The sequence below is a fragment of the Sinocyclocheilus grahami genome, unplaced genomic scaffold, assembly GCF_001515645.1.
Source record: "Sinocyclocheilus grahami isolate Dianchi unplaced genomic scaffold, SAMN03320097.WGS_v1.1 scaffold563.1, whole genome shotgun sequence".
In the NCBI taxonomy this organism is placed as follows: domain Eukaryota; kingdom Metazoa; phylum Chordata; class Actinopteri; order Cypriniformes; family Cyprinidae; genus Sinocyclocheilus; species Sinocyclocheilus grahami.
The window spans coordinates 788227-811377 of NW_015505742.1; the positions used below are offsets into that span (position 1 = coordinate 788227).

Consider the following 23151-nt stretch of genomic DNA (forward strand, 5'->3'; position numbering starts at 1 on the left):
CCTTTCTATATTTTTATAGCACTAAATTGATGCAATTATTTACAGGTACATACTCCAAAACAGACAATAACAAAGATAACTGATGGCTTTATGAAAATACATATGTGATTTGGTACAACAGTTCAGCAAATATATGTGTAAGATGTAACAGTAAATAATATATTTACAGTAGTATAACATTTTTATAATAGTTAACGACTAAGGCATTTTCTCGAGTCCACTTATGAGAATGATGGAAAAGATGCCCGCACCAAGATGGCGGCAACGTTGACGTACGATCCAGCGGCCAATGAGGCGTCTAGGTATTTATATGTCTATGGAGTAAATGCTAACCTCCCACAGAGGAGCTCCGGAAGGATAAAAGGAGGAGTGACGACAGTCAACAGAAAGGGCAACAGAGTCGCGTGACAGACACAGTGATGATGCAGTACACAAGCTGCGGTTAAGACAGCTGACGTGCTAAGACACACGCACAGACACACACACACACACACACACAGACACACACACAGACACACGCACAGACACACACAGACAGACACACACACACACACACGCGCGCACACACACACGCAGACACACGCACGCACGCAGACACACGCACGCACACAGACACACACACACAGACACACACACAGATACACACACGAACACACACACACACAGACACACACACACACACGCACACACACACAGACACACACGCACACACACACACAGACACACACACACGCACACACACACAGACACACACACACGTATATATATTTTATTGCAGCCAAAGCAAGGACGTTCATTCAGTTTAGGTTATAGTGCTAAAATAATAGCAACATTTTATTTAAAGGTGTCCTTGTTACACACCTACTATTATGATAACAATAAATTATGCATAATTGCATGCAAGTAACCCTAAGAAAAACCCTAACCATATAATAAGTGCATGTAGTTAATTAATACTACTCAGTACTTAAATATACAATTACACTGTAACAAGGACACCTTAAAATAAAGTGTAACCAAATAACTAAAAGTAAAAATTAAGAAAACATATATAGAAAAATGTGAAAATTACTGAAGTTAAAATTAATAAAAAATTAAATTCGAAATATTAACAAAACTGTAACAACATATCAGTCACAATAAAATAACTTTAAGGCAATATACAATCTGCATGCTTAAAATATTTATATTTCATCATACTATAAAAACCATCAATATTAAGAAAGATACAAAAGTCAAGACTGAGATGAATGTTTTTATTCTTTTCATTGTTGCAGCTGTATGTTCTTTTATTATTTCTATACAAAGTGTACAAAAAATAGTTAACAGACTTTGGAAGCCATTAAGAAATAATGGTGGATATGTAAGAGATCTTTAAATCAGGTATTAAAGGGTACTTTTATGTCCAAGTCTTAATAATATTAATACCATTTGCTTAATTACATTGTTTAAAGAACATAAAATAAAGCCAAAATTAAACTCATTAACAAAGTCAAGTAATGAACCCAAATCTATTCAATTAGCCTGCTCTGCAATATTTTACTACTTGAGGATATCAAAATATTGAGGATTGTTACTACAAACTAAAGCAATATACGATGAACACTTTGTGGACGAGGCATGGCATCAACTATCTGACCATTACAACCTAAATAAATTGTATAACTGACATTGTAAAACTGATCCCTTTCTGTTTTTCTCCTACCCTTCCTTTCTGAACCAAAGTGAACAAAACCAGGCTTAAATTCTAACTATTTCCCAACTTGAAAATAAAGGCTTTCACAGGAAGGAACTTTAAAACAAAACAGTCCTCCTCAGGACATTGGCATGTTGCGCAAAACCATGCGAACTATTCAAAACAAGAACACGCACTTCCGCGCATAACAGCAGAGCCTTTTGTTAACTTACGTAACCACTTGCCATTCTTTTTGCTTGGATGCTTTAGAGGTTTCACAGAACATCTAAAACCAACCAAACCCATCCGAAAAGCGAAAGAAAAGAAAGCCTGTTCATTCATACTGCATTAGCGCACACTGCATCACACATCAAAATTCTAACTGTCAATCAGCATATGCCACTTCTGTAAAAAAAAACCTCTTTACAACCTTCCCCCAACATACTGATATCCCACCACAACCCGGTTATAACCAAGCCATCTGGCTGGTTCGTATGCAACATTAAAGAAAACCGAGAGAGCTGACTGCGCATGTAAACTTTGCTGGTTTTATTTTACTTTAAGACTCATCTAGCCGGGCATGAGAAGAGATGGCGATTTCCCAAATGGCAAAGTCGTCTCTGGGCAACATCTTTGAAAAGGTGGCATGGAGCTAAGATGGGGGTCTGAAAATATTAGGCTTTCACTAAATGGAGCAAACCCAAGCCAAAGTGCTGTGAGACGAGCATACCACGGAGAGGAAAGAGGCGCCGAGCCATTGCGAGCTATTGCACATTCAGGGAAACCGCTCATGTGACTGTAACAGATCACTTCAGACACCAAACAGTCTTGTGGCTGGATGTCTGACGAGGGGTTTGAGTAGGAAAGAGCAGAGATGATGGAGCCCCAGAGACAAGGCACCATATTCTGATAGGAAGAAGAGGTAGAACCGGGCTGATCTGGCACAGCGGTGGGCCGCGGCTTCAAACTGTCATTGGTCAGGACGCAGCAGTGGAGGTTTGAGGTTGGGCGTGGTGTGTCCGGCAAGAGCTCGGGGAGAAGTGCTGGTGTCTGAATGGATGTGTGCTTCATCGGGTCCAAGTAAGTGCGGCTGGTATTGGGAAGACGGCCGAGCTGGTGGATGATGACGGCGGAAGAAGCGATGAGACCGGCTACGCTAGTCAAGTACAGGAGACCAAATATACAGGTAACCTGCAGGGAAGGTAAAGAACACAGCAAAGGGTTAGAGATAGCACTGCACGATTAACTGAAATAAAACTGAAGATCGCAACATGGCTTAGTGTGATTATTAGATCGCAAATGGTTTGATTCAGTTAAATAAATAGTAGCCGCGAGTTTCTGTTGAAGCACGTTCATTTACATGCGAGCGGCTCATAATTTGTGTTCTCAGTGTCTCAAAGCAGTTCTGTTCACAGCAACTTAGGTCGCTTATAACATGCATTTGGAAATGCAACATGCGTCAACTATCTTCTCAACTTGTGAAGTGCTTATAAACTGGACGTACAGTGGGTACGGAAAGTATTCAGACCCCCTTAAATTTTTCACTCTTTGTTATATTGCAGCCATTTGCTAAAATCATTTAAGTTAATTTTTTTTCCTCAATGTACACACAGCACCCCATATTGACAGAAAAACACAGAATTGTTGACATTTTTGCAGATTTATTAAAAAAGAAAAACTGAAATATCACATGGTCCTAAGTATTCAGACCCTTTGCTCGAACCTTTAAGGGCTTCCTGCAGTTTTCTTCCAAAATTACTTTTTATATGATTTTATAAAGTAAAGCTCAAGACATAGCTATTCTCTCTGGCTTTTATTCATAGCAGATTTACTGAATAGTTGTTGGTCTTGTTTTAGGTCTGAAATCTGTTATTCTGAATATGACATTATTTATTGACTATCTTTGGACTTATTGGAAACCACATTAGTCAACCATTTTTATTTTCAATGGCGCTATATAAAGTTTAAGTTGAAAATAAAAGACGTGATGTTTGAAATTGAAGAAATTATGAGAGCCATAAACATTACTACTGTAAATTTACAGCTGTACTGTATAATTTTTTTTTTTTACAATTTAAGAACTTTTTTTATTTTAGTGAAATTACAATAGTAATATTTATTTTAATAACTGAATTTAGTAATAATAAAAATGTTGTCATTATGACAATGTGACTATATAATATAATTACTATTATTTTATATTGGTACATAACCAATAACTAAAATCTTGAAAGTGTATATTATATACATTACATTTTTTTTCCCTCCAAATTTTTGATTTACTGTTTTTGTGACAATGTCCAGTGAGATGTCAAAACAGGCGTCTGTCTTGCCATATTTGAATAAAATTATATTTAAGAACAGCAAATGTTTGTTGACTTGGAATACAGTGTACATCATATGGACTACTTTTAGGTGTATTTAGGAGTTTATATGGATTCAACTGTGATTATTGACCTTGGTAAAGTGCTGGTAGATAGCTGATAGAGCTTCCCTCCAATTGGTTTGCTCCAACAGGACACAGAGATCCGTGTAGGTGAACCAGCCTCGCTTCATTCCTTGTCGCTCCGCAATGCTACAAGGACAAAAATATTGATCTTTTTACACTGGAACATCATAACCAAACAACAAAAGCATGTGTGAGGACCTTGAACTTTGTCACATGACACACAACTTAAGAGAAATGTACTGCTAATCCAACTCACTCTGATAAACAGATTAGACTGCAAAGGGCAACCGCATTAAGTCCAAGTGAGTCACTGTCCAGTTGCAAAAGACTTAAATACTCATAGGCTATTTAAACAGGTCATGACATTAAAAATCGTCCTTGATTTTTTGAAAAGAAGAACAAAGATGTAGCCTATGCTGTGACCCCTTACAGGCCAGTAGGAGTGTTCACTTAAACCATATGACTCAGTATAATTTGAGATGTACGGTTACGACACAGTAGTGCACGTTAACCAACCTGCTTTCCACCTGACTGAGGACTTTAAAGAAGTCACTGGGCTCAGTGAAGAGGTTCCAGTCCTGTAAATGAGAAAGGGCGTGTTTCAAATCAATTTCTATAGAAATCTCACAACCAGAAATGCAACCAGATCTAGTATTAGCCTTAATAAGTGTGTATAAAAGGACAAAAGTCAAACTACTGTAAATGGCCATAGTTGTCATGCTTACGATCGCATTGAGGAAGTTCATCTCCAAAGTGTTGACAGTTTGAACATCCAGCTTGGCCGCAGTGCCCCATTCATCATTGAAAACCTCCTCCTCTTCTCCTTCATCATACAAATACTTACTGGCAACCATCTGGAGATAACATTAGAAATTCAGAGAAGCTAATAAGGGTAATAAAAGGTAAGTAAAAATCCTTGGATGTGCATACATACCATGGATATCAAAAAGAGGTCCGAGGATGAGATCTGTTGCAGGTATTCGGGATTTCTGTGTCGCAGTCTTTCAATGTATATCAAGGCCAACATCATAGCGCAGGGAGATATACATGCTTCCCTGTAACAAAAAACTATTTTATATTAATTCTGTGAAAATGCATCACACACGATATTTATTAATGAGATTATATTTCGAAATCAAAGATTTAAGGCGATCCTACCTGGCTACGTGTGCAGCGTATTTCTTGTGGAGTTTCCTTATGGGACTTGGGGCAGATTTCTGGAGCAGTTCCACAGCAATATCTAGAGGAAATACAATGATGAGTGATCAAGCAGTACTGTACACACAATTAAAATAAACTATTATATGAATAGAATATGTATGATGAAAAAAAATATACCCAAACATGGCCCTATCTGGAAATTCATTGATATAGAAACTTTGCATGACCCAAAATATTTTTATGCTATGACAAAGTATTAATATGAGCAATATATCTCCCCTGTATTTAATTTTAGATTTTAAAATAAATTCTAATAATTGTAAATATGTGACACCCTGGACCACAAAACCAGTCATAAGTAGCATGGGTATATTTGTAGCAATAGCCATCAATACATTGTATGGGTCAAAATTATCGATTTTTCCTTTTATGCCAAAAATCATTAGGATATTAAGATCATGTTCCATGAAGATATTTTGTAAATGTCCTACCATAAATGTATCAAAACTTAATTTTTGATTAGTAATATGCATTGCTAAGAACTTCATTTGGACAACTTTAAAGGCAATTTTCACCCTCAGATTCCAGATTTTCAAATAGTTGTCCAAATATCTCGGCCAAATATTGCCCTATCATAACAAACCATACTTCAATGGAAAGCTTTCAGATGATGTATAAATCTCAATTTAAAAAAATTGACCCTGACGACTAGGGCTGCACGATTATGACAAAAATCATAATTGTCGATTATTCCCTTGAAAAGGTAATTGCATTTATTATTAAGGTTGATTATCACAATTTACATTGAATTATGTTTATACCATTGTTTGATGCAACTGCATGCCGTATTTTTACATGAAAATAAACAAGCTGAAAACACTAACTGAAAAACGTTGTGCTTTTCAATAGTATTAAGCCTCAAATGTCAATTATACATCGGATTGGTTTCTTCTTTAAATTATAAAAAAGTAAAAATATGAATGGTATTATAATGTTATACTAAAACTAAAATAATGGGAAAAACCCTTAAGATAGCATGTAGAAAGAAAAAAACGCATCTTAAGCATGCCGAATAACATAAGTGGACTTTGAACGATTAATTGCCACTTTGAACGATTATGTAATTGTGGCATCCATAATTGTAATCGCAATTAGAAATTCGATTAATTGTGCAGCCCTACTTATGACTGGTTTTGTGGTCCAGTGTTACATACATGAACAAATAATTAAGCCATAATAAAATACGATTATTTAATTATCAAAATAATACTTAACATGCAAATAATTATATATATATATATATATATATATATATATATATATTATTCTGGGCTTTAAATGAAAGAAGACATTAAAACGTATTTAAAGTTTTTACATTAGTTTCGCGTGAGAAACTAATGCCAAAACAGCGCAGCTAGAACAAAAACACCGGAGATACTGACCGTGAACTCCTGGAAGTCAGAAAAGGTGAACGTTCGCTCGTCAAACAAATCGCCAAAATCCATTTTGGGTCTCCAGCATTAATTTAGAAGGACTGAAAACACAGAAAGGCCGAAGGAAGGCGTCGTGGAGGCGCCCTCTCTCTCTCTGCCGTGACAGCTGCGTCGAGACGTATTCACGATCAGAGTTACGCAAGACAACGCGCTCAGTTGCGCAGGGCGGGACTGCTGGACCGACCTGGGGTCAAACATTTTTTTGGTGTAATTTAATTTTTTTTTGTTAAATATCTAAATAGTTTTATGTCTTACCTAATCGCTGTGTATTTCTATCCCAAGGTTAATAATGGCAAATAATTAAAATTTAAAATTAAAGTTTCCTAATATCACGGACCAACGGTACAACGCTGTACATGTTACTTTTCTCATCGCTATTTTTGATGGACCAATCACAGTAGTTTATGATTACTCACTATGACGTTTTTAAAATAAATTTATTTGAAACTGCGCAAGCAAGATTTTTATTTATATGCCAAGTACTTGGCAGTAATAGAGCAGCAGATTTAAACGATTACATGACAGGTGTGTAAAAAATATCTCCAATAACACACAAAAGCACAGATTTGAATGACTCAATAGTTTTCCTGTTTTTGGCCGTAAAGCGCCCCCTAGTGTACAAAAGAAAAGAAAAAGGAAAGTCTCTTTCAGTGCAAGTTGCTGAACGTTCTAAGGAACAATACAACAGTAATAACCAAAATATTGTTTTTTATTATTTCATGTATTTTTATTTCTAAACAAAATATAAAGGAAATACATATGGCATTTTAATGAACATACAATATTTTACGCAAAGAACAATGTGATCAATAAAAGAACATATTCCCTCAGTTGCCTTTATTGCACAATAAAATACATACAAAAAAATCTTCACAGACTTTATCCATCCTGTTACGACTGTCAAATTCTGTCAGTGGCTATTTCTCCACCCGTTCTTTGAATAATCATTAAAAAACGACCACAAAGCTTCGTGTGGAAATCTACATAGTACAGCAAAAACACCCCAATGGCTCATTTCAACCTTGTCCCCTGAGTTTAGTGTCAGTCCTACAAACCGAGCAAGCTCCAATGTCCCTTAAATTGAACTGAAGTTGTGCAGTATTGCATCTAAGCAATAAATCTCACTCCACACATACAGCACGACAAAATGATCTTTAAGCACACAAATGATCATAACCTAAAAAAGTGTGCACATATCAGAAATTAACATGCAAATTGATTGAGGAAATGATGCCCCCCCCCCCTCCCGGCCTATAACCTAGTCCTAAATTTAAACTTAATCTTAGTCTGTATAGAAAGTCATATATTGGTATTTACTGCTATACAATGGCACCAGAAATATAATTATTCATTTCAAATAAAATTACAATTTGTTCTGATGTAGATCATATACACAATTACAATCAGTTGCCGAATGTTCGCTATTACAAAGAAAATCAATGCAACCAGAGAAATCCACTGACTGATTAAAATAAAATATCCCCCACTGTACATTCAACATAATTAAGTTATAGTAGTGGAAGGAGGCATAATTGTCAGAGCATTATTTAATACTCGGTCAGTCTTCACTCATATTAATAAGCATTATAAATGCAATGAGTGAAAAGTAATTGCAAAAGCAATATAAAAAAGGACTTAAATATCTCATAAATAAATAAATCCTTAGGCAACATGGATCACTTTTAAGAACTGGCGAAAACAAAATATGATACTAAATAATTATCATTCTAATATGGCAAAACAGCATTGGACGAGCTTAAAATGCACACAAAACCAGATCTGATTGCATGTCTCGTGTGCCTAATGTCCCTTATGTCCTGCAGTGGATGTTTGTGGCTGTAGTTTCTCAGATTTCCTGTCTTTGGTCTCGGTGTCAGAGGCCGAGTCTGAATCCTGCGCCTGCTGCTGTTTTAGCCACATGTCAGAGTACAGGCCTCCCTTCGCCAACAGCTCCTCATGCCTACAACAAACAACAATACCGGACTTTAAACCACATAGTATTAAAGGCACAATATGTCATTTTCGCCCGTTAGAGGGCGCGTATTCAAAATAAACAAATAGACAAAGGCGTAGTTTGATGACGCCGTGACTGAGTGTGGAATCATGGGAGTTGTCGTCTTCATCTCCACAGCCGATGCAATCCGACGGGACTCGGGCAGAAATCATGTTCATGGATGAGCTAATGATTTGTTAACGTAGTAGAATGAAGCAGGGTGAGGCTGAAAGCTGTCGAAGCGACACGAAAGAAGCGGAGCTTTTATTATGCCACAGTCGAGCGCTTCCGGTCGTGTGTATGTGGGGTAAAGCAGCGCGGTTTTATCATACTAGATACATTTGAACGTTCTGTTATAATGCTACTCTGGGCGGTCGTCACCAGTCTATTAAAACGCACAACATATTAACGCGTCTTTGGTGTTTCCGAGTTTTCTACAAAACAAAACCGGAGATCGAGGGGTTATGACGTCATTGGCAGGCGACACAATGACACTATAGACACGCCCCGTGTCACTAGTTAAAATTGCTTATTTCTCTGGATTTAAACATTCTTCGAAACATTTGGGATAATGCAAGTACACAAGTCAGCAAAATATAGAACACTGTTCTAGTGGTTTTTGGATATTTTAATAAAAAAATCTTACATATTGTGCCTTTATGGTCTAAATGTGTGTTCAGTATACCAGAAAACAAACCCACCTTCCTCTCTCCACAATCTGTCCATCACGAAGTACAAGAATCACATCGGCTCCAATCACAGTCGACAATCTACAATATGCAAATCAGTGATGGTGTTATATACAATTAGAAATTCTGTAATCTAGTTTCATGACTAGTTATCACTATAGCAATTGATGGAAGATGATTTGAGTAAAAACATCTTTTAATTGATTTAATGAGGTGTTTACCTGTGTGCCACCACAATGGTGGTTCTGTTGGCACAGACTTTAGCTAGTGAGGCCTGAATATTTCGCTCGGTCTGTGTGTCTAGAGCAGATGTGGCCTATGGGTAGAGTAGAAGATGAGTAAATTAGTCTATCAAGAGAAAAGTACTTGTGAATCAGAAATGTTGTGTTTTATACAAACAAATCTATTTTACAGTTTTTGTTCTAATCACAAGAAGACGATTGCTTGCTTGTTTTCTATGTCTGTCCAGTATAGCTGAGAAGCTCCGTCCACTGAAATTTCATTGGTCCAAAATCCGTCATCACAAATCAAACTAAAAGTTTGGGGTCAGTAAGATTTTTTTTTTAATGTTTGGAAAGAAGTCTCTTATGCTCATCAAAGCTACAATTAATTGAACAAAAATAAAAAGAGTAACATTGTGAAATATTATTACAATTTAATATAACTTTAATAAAAGTAATATTGTAAATGCATTAACATACTGACATTTTTATCAAAATATAAATTTCTTACATTTTCTTTAAAAATCTAACAGACTCCAAACTCTTGAACAGTAATGCAAAAAAGCTTCTCAAAAAGAAATCATAAAAACAAAAGGCAAAACTGGGATAATTCCCACATTGCGTACGCATTCTCCCATAATGCACTGGTGCTGTCGTACCTCGTCGAGGAGGATGATCTGTGGCGCTTTGAGGATGGTGCGAGCGATGGCGACTCTCTGCTTCTCTCCTCCGCTCAACTTTAGTCCCCTCTCACCCACCTGAGTCTCATAGCCTACAAATAAATATCAATTATGAATATCAGCTATATTATCTAGACTCAAAATGGATGGCATACTAGTGTTATTTTAGTATCACTGAGATACCATTATAGTATCCATTTAAATTTTATATCCATTTAAGTTTTAGATGCGTTTTTGCCATTTTATTAGTTTGTCTTTTTTTATGATTTTTTACTTCAGTTTTAGTTTTAGTTATTTTAGTAAATCAAGTTAAACAATGTTAAACTCTTTATATAAGCACATTTTATAAATGTCACATTTTATTTATTAATTGACTACAGTTTAAATATGTGACACTGGACCACAAAACCAGTCTTAAGTCGCTGGGGTATATTTTTAGCAAAAGCCAAAAAAACATTGTATGGGTCAAAATTATTGATTTTTTTTTAATGCCAAAAATCATTAGGATATTAAGTAAAGATCATGTTCCATGAAGATATTTTGAAAACGTCCTACCATAAATATATCAAAACTTAATTTTTTATTAGTAATATGCATCGCAAAGAACTTCATTTGGACAACTTTAAAGGGATAGTTCACCCAAAAATGAAAATTTGATGTTTATCTGCTTACCCCCAGGGCATCCAAGATGTAGGTGGACCATTGACACTCCTAATTGAGATTTTACATAGAGTGTCAATGGTCCATTTGAGAGATAGGTGGCGGTAATGCACTTATAAGTCTGCGATCTGCCGTAAAGCAAGAAGAAGACGCATCACGCAGGCTGTTGAGAACGCGTTGAAAATCAGAGGTAAAAAACGATATAAATACTGTTCAGTTTCTTGCACAGACCAATCGTTTTGTGTCTTTACACATCAATGTATCGTCACGAGCCGCAGGGTTTCATTCGGTTTTGTTTGTGTATGTTTTATTGACTCCCAAAGCCGTGATTCCCATTCACCTCCATTATATGACTGACAGACTGCAACGGTTTGAGTTCAAAATCTTCGTTTGTTTTCTCCTGAAGAAACAAAGTCACCTACATCTTGGATGCCCTGGCAGTAAGCAGATAAACATCAAATTTTCATTTTTGGGTGAACTATCCCTTTAAAGGCGATTTTCTCAGTATTTAGATTTTTTTGCACCCTCAGATTCCAGATTTTCAAATAGTTGTATCTCGGCCAAATATTGTCCTATCCTAACAAACCATACATCAATTTCGAGAAATTGACCCTTATTACTGGTTTTGTGGTCCAGGGTCACATATGATTCAATGCTGTAAAGTTGTAGATTTTGTCTACATGGTTCTCACCCTCGGGGAAGGTTATGATTTTGTCATGGATGTCAGCAGCGATGGCAGCCTCCTCCACCTCCTGGTCAGAAGCAGTAACTCGACCGTAGCGGATGTTATGTCGAATGCTGTCATTAAACAGGACGGTATCTTGAGGTACGACGCCAATGTGAGCACGCAGAGAGGCCTGCTTCACCTGAGACACAACCAGACATGCCACATTTAGTGCAATTTAAATTGCTATGACAGGAAGTTAAAGGTAATGTTTGGGTGCCTTTGTTATTGTATCGATGGCAGGTTCACCTTTGAGATATCTTGGCCATCTATTTTTACACACCCGCCCTGAACGTTATAAAAACGGAAAAGCAGACGGATGATGGTGCTCTTTCCTGATCCAGACTGTCCGACCTGAAATAAACCAAAGAAAGTGATTACACATACACTAGTGGTCAAACGTTTGGAATATTTACGATTTTTAAATACGACTTATACGCTGATTTGGTGCTCAGTTATTAATAATGGTTCTTATTATTATCAGTGTTTTTTGTTTGTTTTGTTCTTTGTGGAAACTGCAATAATTTTTTTTAGGATTCTTCGATGAATAGAAATTTATATATAAAAAAGCATTTATTTGAAATAAAAAAATCTTCTGTGACATTATAAATCTCTTTACTGTCACTTTAATTCAATTTAATGCCTCTTTACTGAATAAAACTATTAATATCGTTTTGTTTTTAAAATTTTTTTGAACCCAAACTCTTGAATGGTAGTATATCATGATTTGCACAAAAATATTAAGCAGCACAACTGTTTTCAACATTGATAATAAGAAATGTTTCTTGAGCAGCAGAGAATAGAATAGGATAGGATAGAACAGAACAGAACAGAATGGAATAGAATAGACTTACAAGTGCAACTGTTTGTCCAGGGAGAACGGTAAAAGAGACGTCTTTTAGAATCTCCTTGCTGCAAAAATATCCAATTCTGAATATTGCTTATTTGTGACACAAATTACTCTAATAATAATCACAAAATAAAAAACAGTAGAAACGAATATATGACTGAAGCTGCTCACCCTTGCATGTAGCTGAAGAAGACATTCTCAAACTCTATGTGTCCCTGTCTGTAGTCGAGGTTTCCTGCGTTGACATCATCCTTCACCTAAATCAAATCATCATGTCTTTAATTATCCCCAAGCTTCCGCGAAATAAACTTCAATGAAAAACCTCACTCACCTCCTCTTCCTCAGTGAAGAGCTTGAACATGCTTTCCATATCAATAAAGGAATTCTGGATCATTCTGTTAGAGGAAAGATACACGTTTACTGTTTGTTCTTTTAAAAAAATATATAGTTATCTATACACAGATGACCAAATCTTCATGCCTGTAGTATGTTCCAAACCAGTTGAGAGGAGTGTAGAGCTGGATGATGTACGTCCCAAACAGCACATAATCTCCTACCTGGAAGTTCATGTCACATGACAAACAAACAAACTCAAAACAAAAATCTCTGCTTGTTCACTGCTCATTGAAACAATATATTTAATTTTTTTCTTCTTCTTGTTTTATTACATTTCACTTTAAAAGATATTAAAATTATATGATTTTTAAAAATTAAATTCTGTATTGGTTAGATTGTTATGTACCGCCTTGTCACTTTGTGCCAGCTGAATTCAATTAACCACCACAATCCAATAAAATACGCTTCAGAGACAGTGAACTGTGACCGTCAACTCTGACATAGTAACAATAGTAAAACCTCAGTCTGGAGTGGAAATATGACAATGGCATTTCAATCACAATCTCATAAATAGAAAGTAATGTAGTGCATTAGACAAAAAAGTGCTGTTTATGAAGCAACACTGAAACTTTAGAAAGAAGCAACATTTAATTTAACTGATGTGCTGTTACAGGTGTGCATTTATTGGCTGTTTTACAATTACTTTGAAAGTGTAAACTCAGAAGAACTGTCCACTGTATACATTACGGCTGTCAAAACATTGCATTCGAATTTTAGGTCTGCGTCAGCCGTCAGGCAGCCTTTCAGTGGCGCACGGAATGCGACGACGATGTAAGTGTCATTGCTTTTGTTAGCCTATCCAGTTGAACTCACTAGATGCGGCGCTGATACGTTGTTCATTCAATATATTGCGGAAAACGAGAGCATCAGTGTGGAGAAGATGTTGTTTACGTCAAAACTGAAACCAAGCCATTCACACAGAACGCATATTTATCTCATATTCAAGAGGGACATCTATCAGCGTTGCACTCGCATCTCGCACAAGAGCGGCATGTTTAGAAAGCCATGTAAAATTAATGTAAGTTCAACTTTTAAAAAACATGTCTCAAGACTTTATGGCGGTTTTTCCCCATCCCACTGCATCTTATGTTTTTAAATAAAGAAAGTAGCCTACTCTTTGTGACTGGTTTTCAGTCCTTTGTATTAAACTATACATACATGCATGGTGCTGTTTTTTCTCTCTAATTGTTTAAGCAACTTTATTAATTATATATGGTTTATAAACATTATTTGAAACATTATGCACTTTTTTTTCAAAGATAGTCATGTTATTTTATTACGCTTTGAAGAAACGTGCGAAATATTTTGCTCAATGCACCCTCTTGTGGCCTCAGGAGAGAAGCCAAAAGCTTTTTTTCCCCTAACTGAAATTATGCCTTTTAAATTCGAATATAATTCGATTTTTGATCATATTTAAGTAGAAAATTAGAATTTCGTTTTTCAGTCATTTTGACAGCCCTAGTATACATATACACTACTGTTCAAACATTTGGAGTCAGTAAGATTTTTTGTTGTTGTTGAAACGTGTCTCTTATACTCAACAAGGCTGCATTTATTTGATTAGAAATACAGTAAAACAGTAACGTTGTGTAATAACTTTTTTTCTATTTAAATACATATTTAAAATTTTAGAATTTTTTCCTGTAATGCAAAACAGCATTTATTTGATTTAAACATTTTTTACTGTAACTTACGATGAATTTAATGCATCTTTGCTGAATATTCAAAAAAACTAATTACATATACATTTATGTTCCTTCTTTCTATTTATTAAAAAAAAAAGTCCTGCTATAAACCATAGATTATTTGATGGTACCTGAAACTTTCCCTCTGTCACGAAGTACGCACAGAGCAGAGATCCGGTCAGAAGACCCAAGCCGATGATGAGGTTCTGCGTTTGATTTAAGAGTGCCAGAGATGCGTTGGTCTTCCACTCCGATACCTGAACAAAAGAAAAAGTGGCATTTATTTATACTACTGTGAGCTCTTCAACATTAAATTCCTTTCAGATGAATTACATATAAAATAACGATGAAATACAACAAATGTTGTGTGGAGAGCAGTCTAAAAATACTCCTAACAAATGTTACCTGATATTTCAGGATGGCATTCTCAAAGTGACCCACTTCATAACTCTCTGCATTGTAATATTTCACCTGTTGACAATATCATAATTTAATCACAGCATATGCATAGCACAAGTTTAATATTTCTTGTAACACACATTCTGACGCCTTTGTCAAACAAATCGAAGCCATACCGTCTCAAAGTTCAATAAAGAGTCCACAGCTTTCGATTTGGCATTGTTATCTTGTGTGTTCATATCTCGTCTGTATTTGGTTCTCCATTCAGTGATAACAATAGTGAGAGCTGACAGAGACACAGATAACAGCAATCAATCAATAAACCAAATGCTGATCTAGTATATTTCCATTTTTCTATCTTTAGTGACTCTTGAGGTGAAAGAATCATAAACAATACTGCACCGAGTTTAGGTATGTTCAGAACTACTGTACACACTATTTGTGCAGCATGCAGTATACTGTTCACATTTTGGGAATTACCTGTCAAGTAATATCAAGTTCTATTTTAAAATAATAATTTTTATTTATAAAACCATAGAGTGACACCAATTATGCAAGCTTCATAATGAAGTTTGCTGACAGTGCTATTTTGGTATTATTTATATACTGAAGTATTTTTTTTAAATATTAGCTTGAATTTATACTGAATTCATATTTTCAGTTTTCTTTATAATTTTAGTTAATGTTTTAGTATTTTGTTATATGCATTTGTCATTTTATATAATTTCCCCCCACATCTATTTAGCTTTATTTTTATTTCAGTTTTACTTTTAGTAATTTTTGTACTTTAACTTTAGTTGTGAAGGCAACATTTCTAATTTGTTAATTTATGTTTTTAAAATTTTTCCATCTAATATTTATATTATGTCATTTTAGCTTCATTTCAATAACTGAAAATGATTTTGAATCGTTTTTATTTAACAAACATTATGCAATGGTGTGACAAAAAAATATAGCATAAATATTTGAATACTGCATTCTGTTTCAGCAGCTACACTTGCAGAAGGCAGTATATGTTCTGCACAATATGCTAATAAACAACCTAGCCATTATCCCAACCTCCAATTACACACCCAAACCAGCTAGACAAGATATTCACGTTTTATTTGCCCTTTAAGTGCAAATAAGACATTGGTTACAAGACAATAAGTCAATATACATAGTTATTCCATTACTTAAGAGTTATAATTTACTTAAAGGGATAGTTCGCCCAAAAATGAAAATTTGATGTTTATCTGCTAACCCCCAGGGCATCCAAGATATAGGTGGACCATTGAGATTTTAGATAGAGTGTCAATGGTCCATTTGAGAGATAGGTGGCGGTAATGCACTTATAAGTCTGCGATCCGCCGTAAAGCAAGAAGAAGAAGACGCCTCACACCGGCTGTTGAGAACGTGCTCAGGACAGTTCGGACATTGTGGTGAATCAGAAAAACGATTTAAATACTGTTCAGTTTCTTGCACAGACCAATCGTTTCGTGTCTTTACACATCAATGTATCGTCACGAGCCGCAGGGTTTAATTTGGTTTTGTTTGTGTATGTTTTTTGACTCTCAAAGCCATGATTCCCATTCACCTCCATTATATGACTGACAGACTGCAACGGTTTGAGTTAAAAATCTCAGTTTGTGTTCTACTGAAGAAACAAAGTCACCTACATCTTGGATGCCCTGGGGGTAAGAAGATAAACATCAAATTTTCATTTTTGGGTGAACTATCCCTTTAACCAGAAAACACAAACAAACAAAAGAAACCAGAAAAGAAGCAACTACAGTATCTTCAGCAATGTGTGTGTTCATGTATTCACATTTCGAAATGACAATTGTTAGATACTTACTGAGGTAGAGGGCCATGCAAACGAAGACTATGAGGCCAAACCAGGCATTGAAATTGGATATGAAATAGACAATGGCGATGACAATGTCAGCGATAGTGGGGAAGATGCTGAACACGATGTAGCTGTCGGATTAAACAAAAAATAATATGTATGCATTTCAAGATAATACAAACTGAGATCACTTTTACTGCACAAGCATACTATCTGTACTTAAAATGCTAATGCATTCAAGATTAATATTGCACACCAACCTACTAGACCTTGTTTATACTTGCATTCCAGTGCTTGAGATAAGAAGGTCTTTGGTATCGCCACCTAGCTAATGCTAATTTTAAAACATTTTTTAGCTCTGACCTCAGCAGGCTGTTGATGGATGAAGTTCCTCTGTCGATGCTTCTCAGGACATCCCCTGTGCGGCGGCCCAGGTGCCAGCGCAGAGACAGAGAGTGCAGATGAGCGAAGAGACGCACCTGGACCACGCGGTTAGTGTACTGCTGCACTCGAATCCACAGGAACGAACGCATGTTACTTACAAACCCAGACGCTCCTGCAGATGGAAACAAATGGAGATCAGATTGTTGTCAGATTCTAAAGGATATTTCACGTTACACTACATAGAGATTCAATTGCGAGATGTTCCCTCACCAGCTCCACCTCCCTGCAGGAACTTCAGAAGCCCATAAATACAAACTGTAGTCGCCAGAGTCTTCCAGGAGCTCCCATCTGTCAGCTGGTTCACTGTGACAGAAGGAAATCAATGTGTTAGCATGAAAAAAAAAAAATATTATATATACAGTGGGGGAAAAAAGTATTTAGTCAGCCACCAATTGTGCAAGTTCTCCCACTTAAAAAGATGAGAGAGGCCTGTAATTTTCATCATAGGTATACCTCAACTACGAGAGACAAAATGAGAAGAAAAAAAATCCAGAAAATCACATTGTAGGATTTTTAAAGAATTTATTTGCAAATTATGGTGGAAAATAAGTATTTGGTCAATAACAAAATTTCATCTCAATACTTTGTTATATACCCTTTGTTGGCAATCCATCTTTTAACACTGTTGACAACTGAGGGACTCATGCATAACTACTACAAAAGGTGAAAACATTTACTGATGCTCAAGATGCTCAACACAATGCATTAAGAGCCGGGGGATGGAAACTTCTGAACATGATGATGATGTGTAAATTCTTCTCATTTTGTTTAACGATCATATTTTTCATTTAGTACTGGACTTCAGAAGCTACATAAATCCTTACATGTTTCCCAGAAGACAAAATAAGTACAATTTACCCTGATCATCCAATTCTAATTTCTCACATTATCACAGTTTTTTTTGCTATAGTTCAGAAAATGGTAATAGAACATGACAAGAACTCAGAGTTAAACTGTGTCAGGACAAATTAATCTCGATAATGTCAGATAACTTTCATAGAAAGGTATGTAATGGATTACAATCAACCAAAAATTATTCAGCTGTTAGATTTAAGTACACAATTAGATAATAATACTAATTTAGGTAAACCAATTACCAAGCAATGCTTAATTTTGTTCAGCCTGTGGTGTAAAAAGGTCGCATTAGCAATAAAAGAAAAAACACTTAAGCAAAACATGGTCAGGTCAAAGTGTCAGAATAATTTTTGTTTCCAAATTTTTATCAATTTTACTGGTAGTCCACTGTACGAAGAATTTTTGGGTATGTCACAGTTCACTTTATTTAGCTATCCTCACTTACATAAATGAACTATAGTGTCCTGCACCTACTAGTAAAAAAATATCAAATTATACCTGGTGTCTGAATAATTTTTGGTTTGACTGTATATATATATATATATACAAAATGTATAATTATAATTTTAAAAAATTTATAATTATTGATAATGTGTTAAAGGTTAATTAAAAATAATTAATAATATAATATTTAATTATATCACACACACACAGCTATTTGATTGTCCTGAGATAATTACGATGGTAAATGTTATAATAATAAGCTGTATACACAGTTGTACAAATTAACTGTGCTGAAAAAAAATAAAGCTCAATTATTTTTATTTTATTTTATTATATACGTACATTTGCAAAGGTTTTTTATTTGAAAACTGGACTATTTTTGTAAATGCTTTTTTTTAGGAAAATCTGGCCAATCTATTGCCATTTTTAACAACATGCATTCAACATTCAATGTTTACAGCAAGACTAGAATGAGCAGAGTGAAACTTCCACGTCATGAAGTGTCACAAAATCTGTTATCTGATTGGTCAATCTTGAACAGTTGGGGTGTGGCTAATGCAAGCGGGAAGGAATGCAGCTAGAACTGACCATGACTCAACAATATTTCCACATGTCACTGTCTACTATTTAAAGACACATAACAACTCAACAATATTATTTTTCAATGACCATCAAACTTGACGGAATTGCTGAGTCATTATACCTCATCTGCTGGATCCTGAAACTTTATTGTAAGTAAATAATCATTTCACGCCATTACCATAATGCTGAGTCATGGTGTGTGAGCAGGATTCCTACATCGATCACCACTTTCAAACACTTCCACTTAAGACAGAACAATGGCATCAGTGCCAAAGGTTATGCTACAGAAATAGATGATAATACAATATAGTCTACAATACATTACAGTGCCCCTATTATGGATTTTTGAAAATTACCTTTCATGCATTGTGTAACACAGCAAGTGAATGAAAACATCCTGCAAAGTTTTAAATCTGAAAGTGCACCGTGTATAAAGTTATTGTCTCTCAAAAGAAAGAATCGGCTCTGAATCATTGAAACGAGTCGTTTTTAAAACGAATCCCAAGCCGTTTCATGTTGACGTCAACATGAAACATTAGCATATTGCCCGCCCACTTGTTGGTCTTTTTGCATTGGTCTGAATGAAAATGCTAATTCATTCTTTGCCACTAGGTGCAGCAAAATAGCAGTTTCCCCGGTAACGGCTGTAAACAAAACAGCACTGCGTTCACAAACGCTGCTTTATCAGGGATTACAGGCATGATGAAATGAAAATGAGACCAATCGGACCAATCACCGAAGATTAGCGTCACACAAAGGAGGGGTTTGGAAAAATTAATCGTTGAGCGAATCTTTTGGGAGTCGTTGAGCAAGTAAGGTAAAAATAAATGCATATTATAAGACAATGAAAGCGTTTTTTGACCTTGCATGCATGTCAACCTGTTGTTGGGGACTCCCAAAACCAAAATATGAACCTTTCATTACCCATTATAGGGGCACTTAAAAAAAAACACACTAAAAAATACCCAAAGTACTACAATCTGGTGCATAACTTAACATAATTCAATATAAATGATGTTAAAGAGAGGTAAGCAATTACTTTCCATTACTTGGTCGATGATAAACAGGCAAAAAATCCCATATACTTATATTAATGCGACATATTACCATATGCAAATTTTCATTAACATAAACAATCACACACACACTTACCTGTTGATCGGACGTTTCCAGAGTCCACCACCACTGAGGGCTCATCCACGACACAAACGCCAGGTTTTCAGCGGCAAACGCTACGGCCCAGTACAGCAACAGTACCGTACTGTGACCTCTGGTTCTGTCCCGCACCAGAACCCTCCTCCTCTCCAGACGCAGCAGGGCCACGGCCCAAATCCAGCCCAGCATGGAGAGACAGCCGTACACAACCACGTATCCCGGCAGCTCTCCGCTGCGAGCGATTCGAAACACCATCCAGCCCAGAGCCTGCAGGACGAGCAGCACCGACAGGCCCACCTGGACCTGGTAGAGTCGAGAGCGAGGGATGAACTTGGGCTCCATGGCTGTGCCGTAACGGCTGTAGCATATGCACAGAAACGTGCCAAAGAGGAAGGAGAGGGTGAGGAGGACTGATGGCACTAGGGTGAAGTAGAAGCACAGAGTCAGACCACCCTCCACCCAGACCTGCTGCATGGAGACCCCCGCTTCACAGTAACTCTTCATCTCCACCATGATGATGATGATGATGGACCCACACAAAGAATATCTGGAAAAAACAATATGGTGAGAAAACCTGATCAACTTTTATTTCCCACAACCAAAAAAAAAACCCATCTATGGTACTGTATGGATTCCATATTCATGTTTACTCCAAGGTATTTACTATAAGGTACAAAGAATACCACAGTAATGTCATGTGCAAGTGGAAAATGTTGTATTTTCATAGTACATGTGCAAAGAAATAAGTATTAGTATGATACATGCCCAAAAACAGTATATTACCATAGTAAACGTAGAAAGTACTGTCTGTACCAGAGTTAAACTATACTAAAACTAAAACCATAAAGAAAAAATTAGGCTATTACTTAATATTAAAAATAGCAACAAGCATTTCCCTATTTTATTTAGTTTAATTTGCTGTACTTAAAAAAAAAATAAAAAAGCCTAAAATGAATAAAAACATCATTTTTCAACGAATGAAAAAGAGGAAAACAATTAAAAAAACAATGCCGTCTGAAGTTCTCTTCTAAAATGTGTCTTTTTCTCAGGCTCCTGTGAGTAGGTTCGAACTTCAGTTCACTTTAATGGCAATGAAAAGAACTTATTCAGTGCCATTAAAGTGAAATGACTGAACCTACACATAGAAGCCAAATAAAAATGCTCATTTTAGAAGTACATTTAAAACGGCATATATAAACTCTTCATATATAAGCGACCAACTTACTAATACACCGCCATGGTACACTGCATGCATAACATGGTATTACCACGCTACTCTACCATGTCGAAACTGACAGTTCTTCTTTGTAAGTGTAATTTATTACCATGTATATCAAAGTAATAGTATTACGATCTGATACCACGCTCATATAAACTTGTGTTAGGCCAATTAGATTATGAACTAACTAACCTGCTTCAAATGCCACTGAGATTCTTCTAGTCTTGCTTGAATAAGTATCCCCTCAGATGAACGTTAGTGCTGCTAAATCAATTAAACGTCTGCGTTTGCTGTATGTCCTTGCAGTCATAAACTCAACCCGTTCAACTCCCCCATCCATGACTTTAACGTTACACAACAACACCGGGGCAGACCGACGTCACCCCACAGACGGGCGTTTGGTGATGCTTCGCATGGTCCTAGCGCACTAAACACTCAGCAAAGCGCTGTCATGGGCTGTGTTACTTTTCTCAACGCGAATAAGAATTGTCCAATCACAGTTCGTTGTGATTACTGCATGATCGTAAAAAAAAAAAAAAAAAAAAAATCCGTTTATTCATTGCGGCTGCAGTGGATTTCCACTGTATGTAAAATATCAGATGTTAGAATTAATTGATTTTAACTATCACACTTTTTTTTTTTTTTACAACATAAATGTTTACAGCAAGACAACAAACGTCCTAAGATTTGAATGGGACTCAATGGAAGATTTGGCTTTCAGAGCAGCCGAGCGCCCCCTGAAGGAATAAACTCATTTTTTTTTCTTACACTTTATTTTATTAATTTTTTTTGCTGCAAACTGGTAATTTACCAGCAGAGGGAAGCATTATACAGGCTATGTTCGTCTTCTTCTTACTGAAGGTGTGCTTATACTTACACTACACACTACTACCTTATATTTTTGGTAGTATATGTATAAATAAAATGCATTTATACTTGGCTAATCAAATAATGAGTAAACAACCTAATTGCTGACATTACTTTTAGGTTCATTCATCAAGTCGTCGCATCGCATTGTCATCCAGATATTCCATGCATACAGAACATTCAGAGATTGTGCATAATATACTGTACTACATACTGTAACAATAATAAGTGTAGCACAGCAGTGTGCTTTTACAGGCTGTGTCTTTGTTTTGCATTGTGCTGAGGGTAGGGTACTCCATATGTCTGCACACTTAGAAAGAAAGAAAAAACTGCTACTCTATTTATTTCATTCCTTCACTTGGTTTTGTATGTGCATGTGTGTTTCTAGTTGAATTACACAGGTTCATATTTAAAAAAAATTTAAATTAATTAATCAAAAATTTGCTAAATTTTGTTTCGCAAAATCAAAGCATGAGGGACATGTGAGACTAGGATTGTGTGCCATTACTAGAATAAAGAAAACAAGATATGCTCACACAGAGCATTTTTGAAAACTGTGGGGAATTATAGAGGATTTTGCGCACTTATCGTGTGTGTGTTTTTTTCTTGTTTCTGGTTCCTGTTCTTGTTCAGCACTGGAGCATGTTGGGGTACACATTTGTACATGGTAAAGACATTTGTG

The 23151-nt window shown here is 36.0% G+C and overlaps 2 protein-coding genes across 2 annotated transcripts; both read right to left on the reverse strand.

The window, feature by feature from the left end:
- Positions 1-1323: 1323 nt before the first annotated feature.
- On the reverse strand, positions 1324-5383 carry LOC107556284 (protein CNPPD1-like). Its single transcript, XM_016239354.1, has 6 exons — positions 5283-5383; positions 5059-5179; positions 4850-4978; positions 4641-4702; positions 4133-4250; positions 1324-2866 (listed from the first exon to the last, which is right to left on the reverse strand). Exons 2-6 carry the CDS (start codon positions 5152-5154, stop codon positions 2246-2248), a joined length of 1026 nt encoding a protein of 341 aa, XP_016094840.1. The 5' UTR covers positions 5155-5179; positions 5283-5383; the 3' UTR covers positions 1324-2245.
- Positions 5384-7489: 2106 nt separating this feature from the next.
- On the reverse strand, positions 7490-21968 carry LOC107556273 (ATP-binding cassette sub-family B member 6, mitochondrial-like). The gene is made up of 18 exons (XM_016239339.1): positions 21795-21968; positions 20377-20930; positions 17558-17650; positions 17267-17459; positions 16913-17034; positions 15252-15361; positions 15082-15147; positions 14808-14933; positions 13076-13152; positions 12927-12990; positions 12767-12852; positions 12600-12657; positions 11995-12099; positions 11713-11887; positions 10341-10453; positions 9682-9776; positions 9473-9541; positions 7490-8738 (listed from the first exon to the last, which is right to left on the reverse strand). Exons 2-18 carry the CDS (start codon positions 20894-20896, stop codon positions 8579-8581), a joined length of 2232 nt encoding a protein of 743 aa, XP_016094825.1. The 5' UTR covers positions 20897-20930; positions 21795-21968; the 3' UTR covers positions 7490-8578.
- Positions 21969-23151: the final 1183 nt, after the last annotated feature.

Bases quoted from the DNA above. Each gene is read 5' to 3' on its own strand.
- LOC107556284 (XM_016239354.1), bottom strand. From the start codon at position 5,154: ATGATGTTGGCCTTGATATACATTGAAAGACTGCGACACAGAAATCCC. The intron at 4,703-4,849 runs GTAAGCATGACA...TCTCATTTACAG, and splicing joins TGAACTTCCTCAATGCGATC to GACTGGAACCTCTTCACTGA. The intron at 2,867-4,132 runs GTCAATAATCAC...CCTTCCCTGCAG, and splicing joins TCTACCAGCACTTTACCAAG to GTTACCTGTATATTTGGTCT.
- LOC107556273 (XM_016239339.1), bottom strand. From the start codon at position 20,896: ATGGTGGAGATGAAGAGTTACTGTGAAGCGGGGGTCTCCATGCAGCAG. The intron at 17,651-20,376 runs GTGTGTGTGTGA...CTTCTGTCACAG, and splicing joins AACGTCCGATCAACAGGTAA to TGAACCAGCTGACAGATGGG. The intron at 15,148-15,251 runs GTATGGCTTCGA...TATTGTCAACAG, and splicing joins CTTTATTGAACTTTGAGACG to GTGAAATATTACAATGCAGA.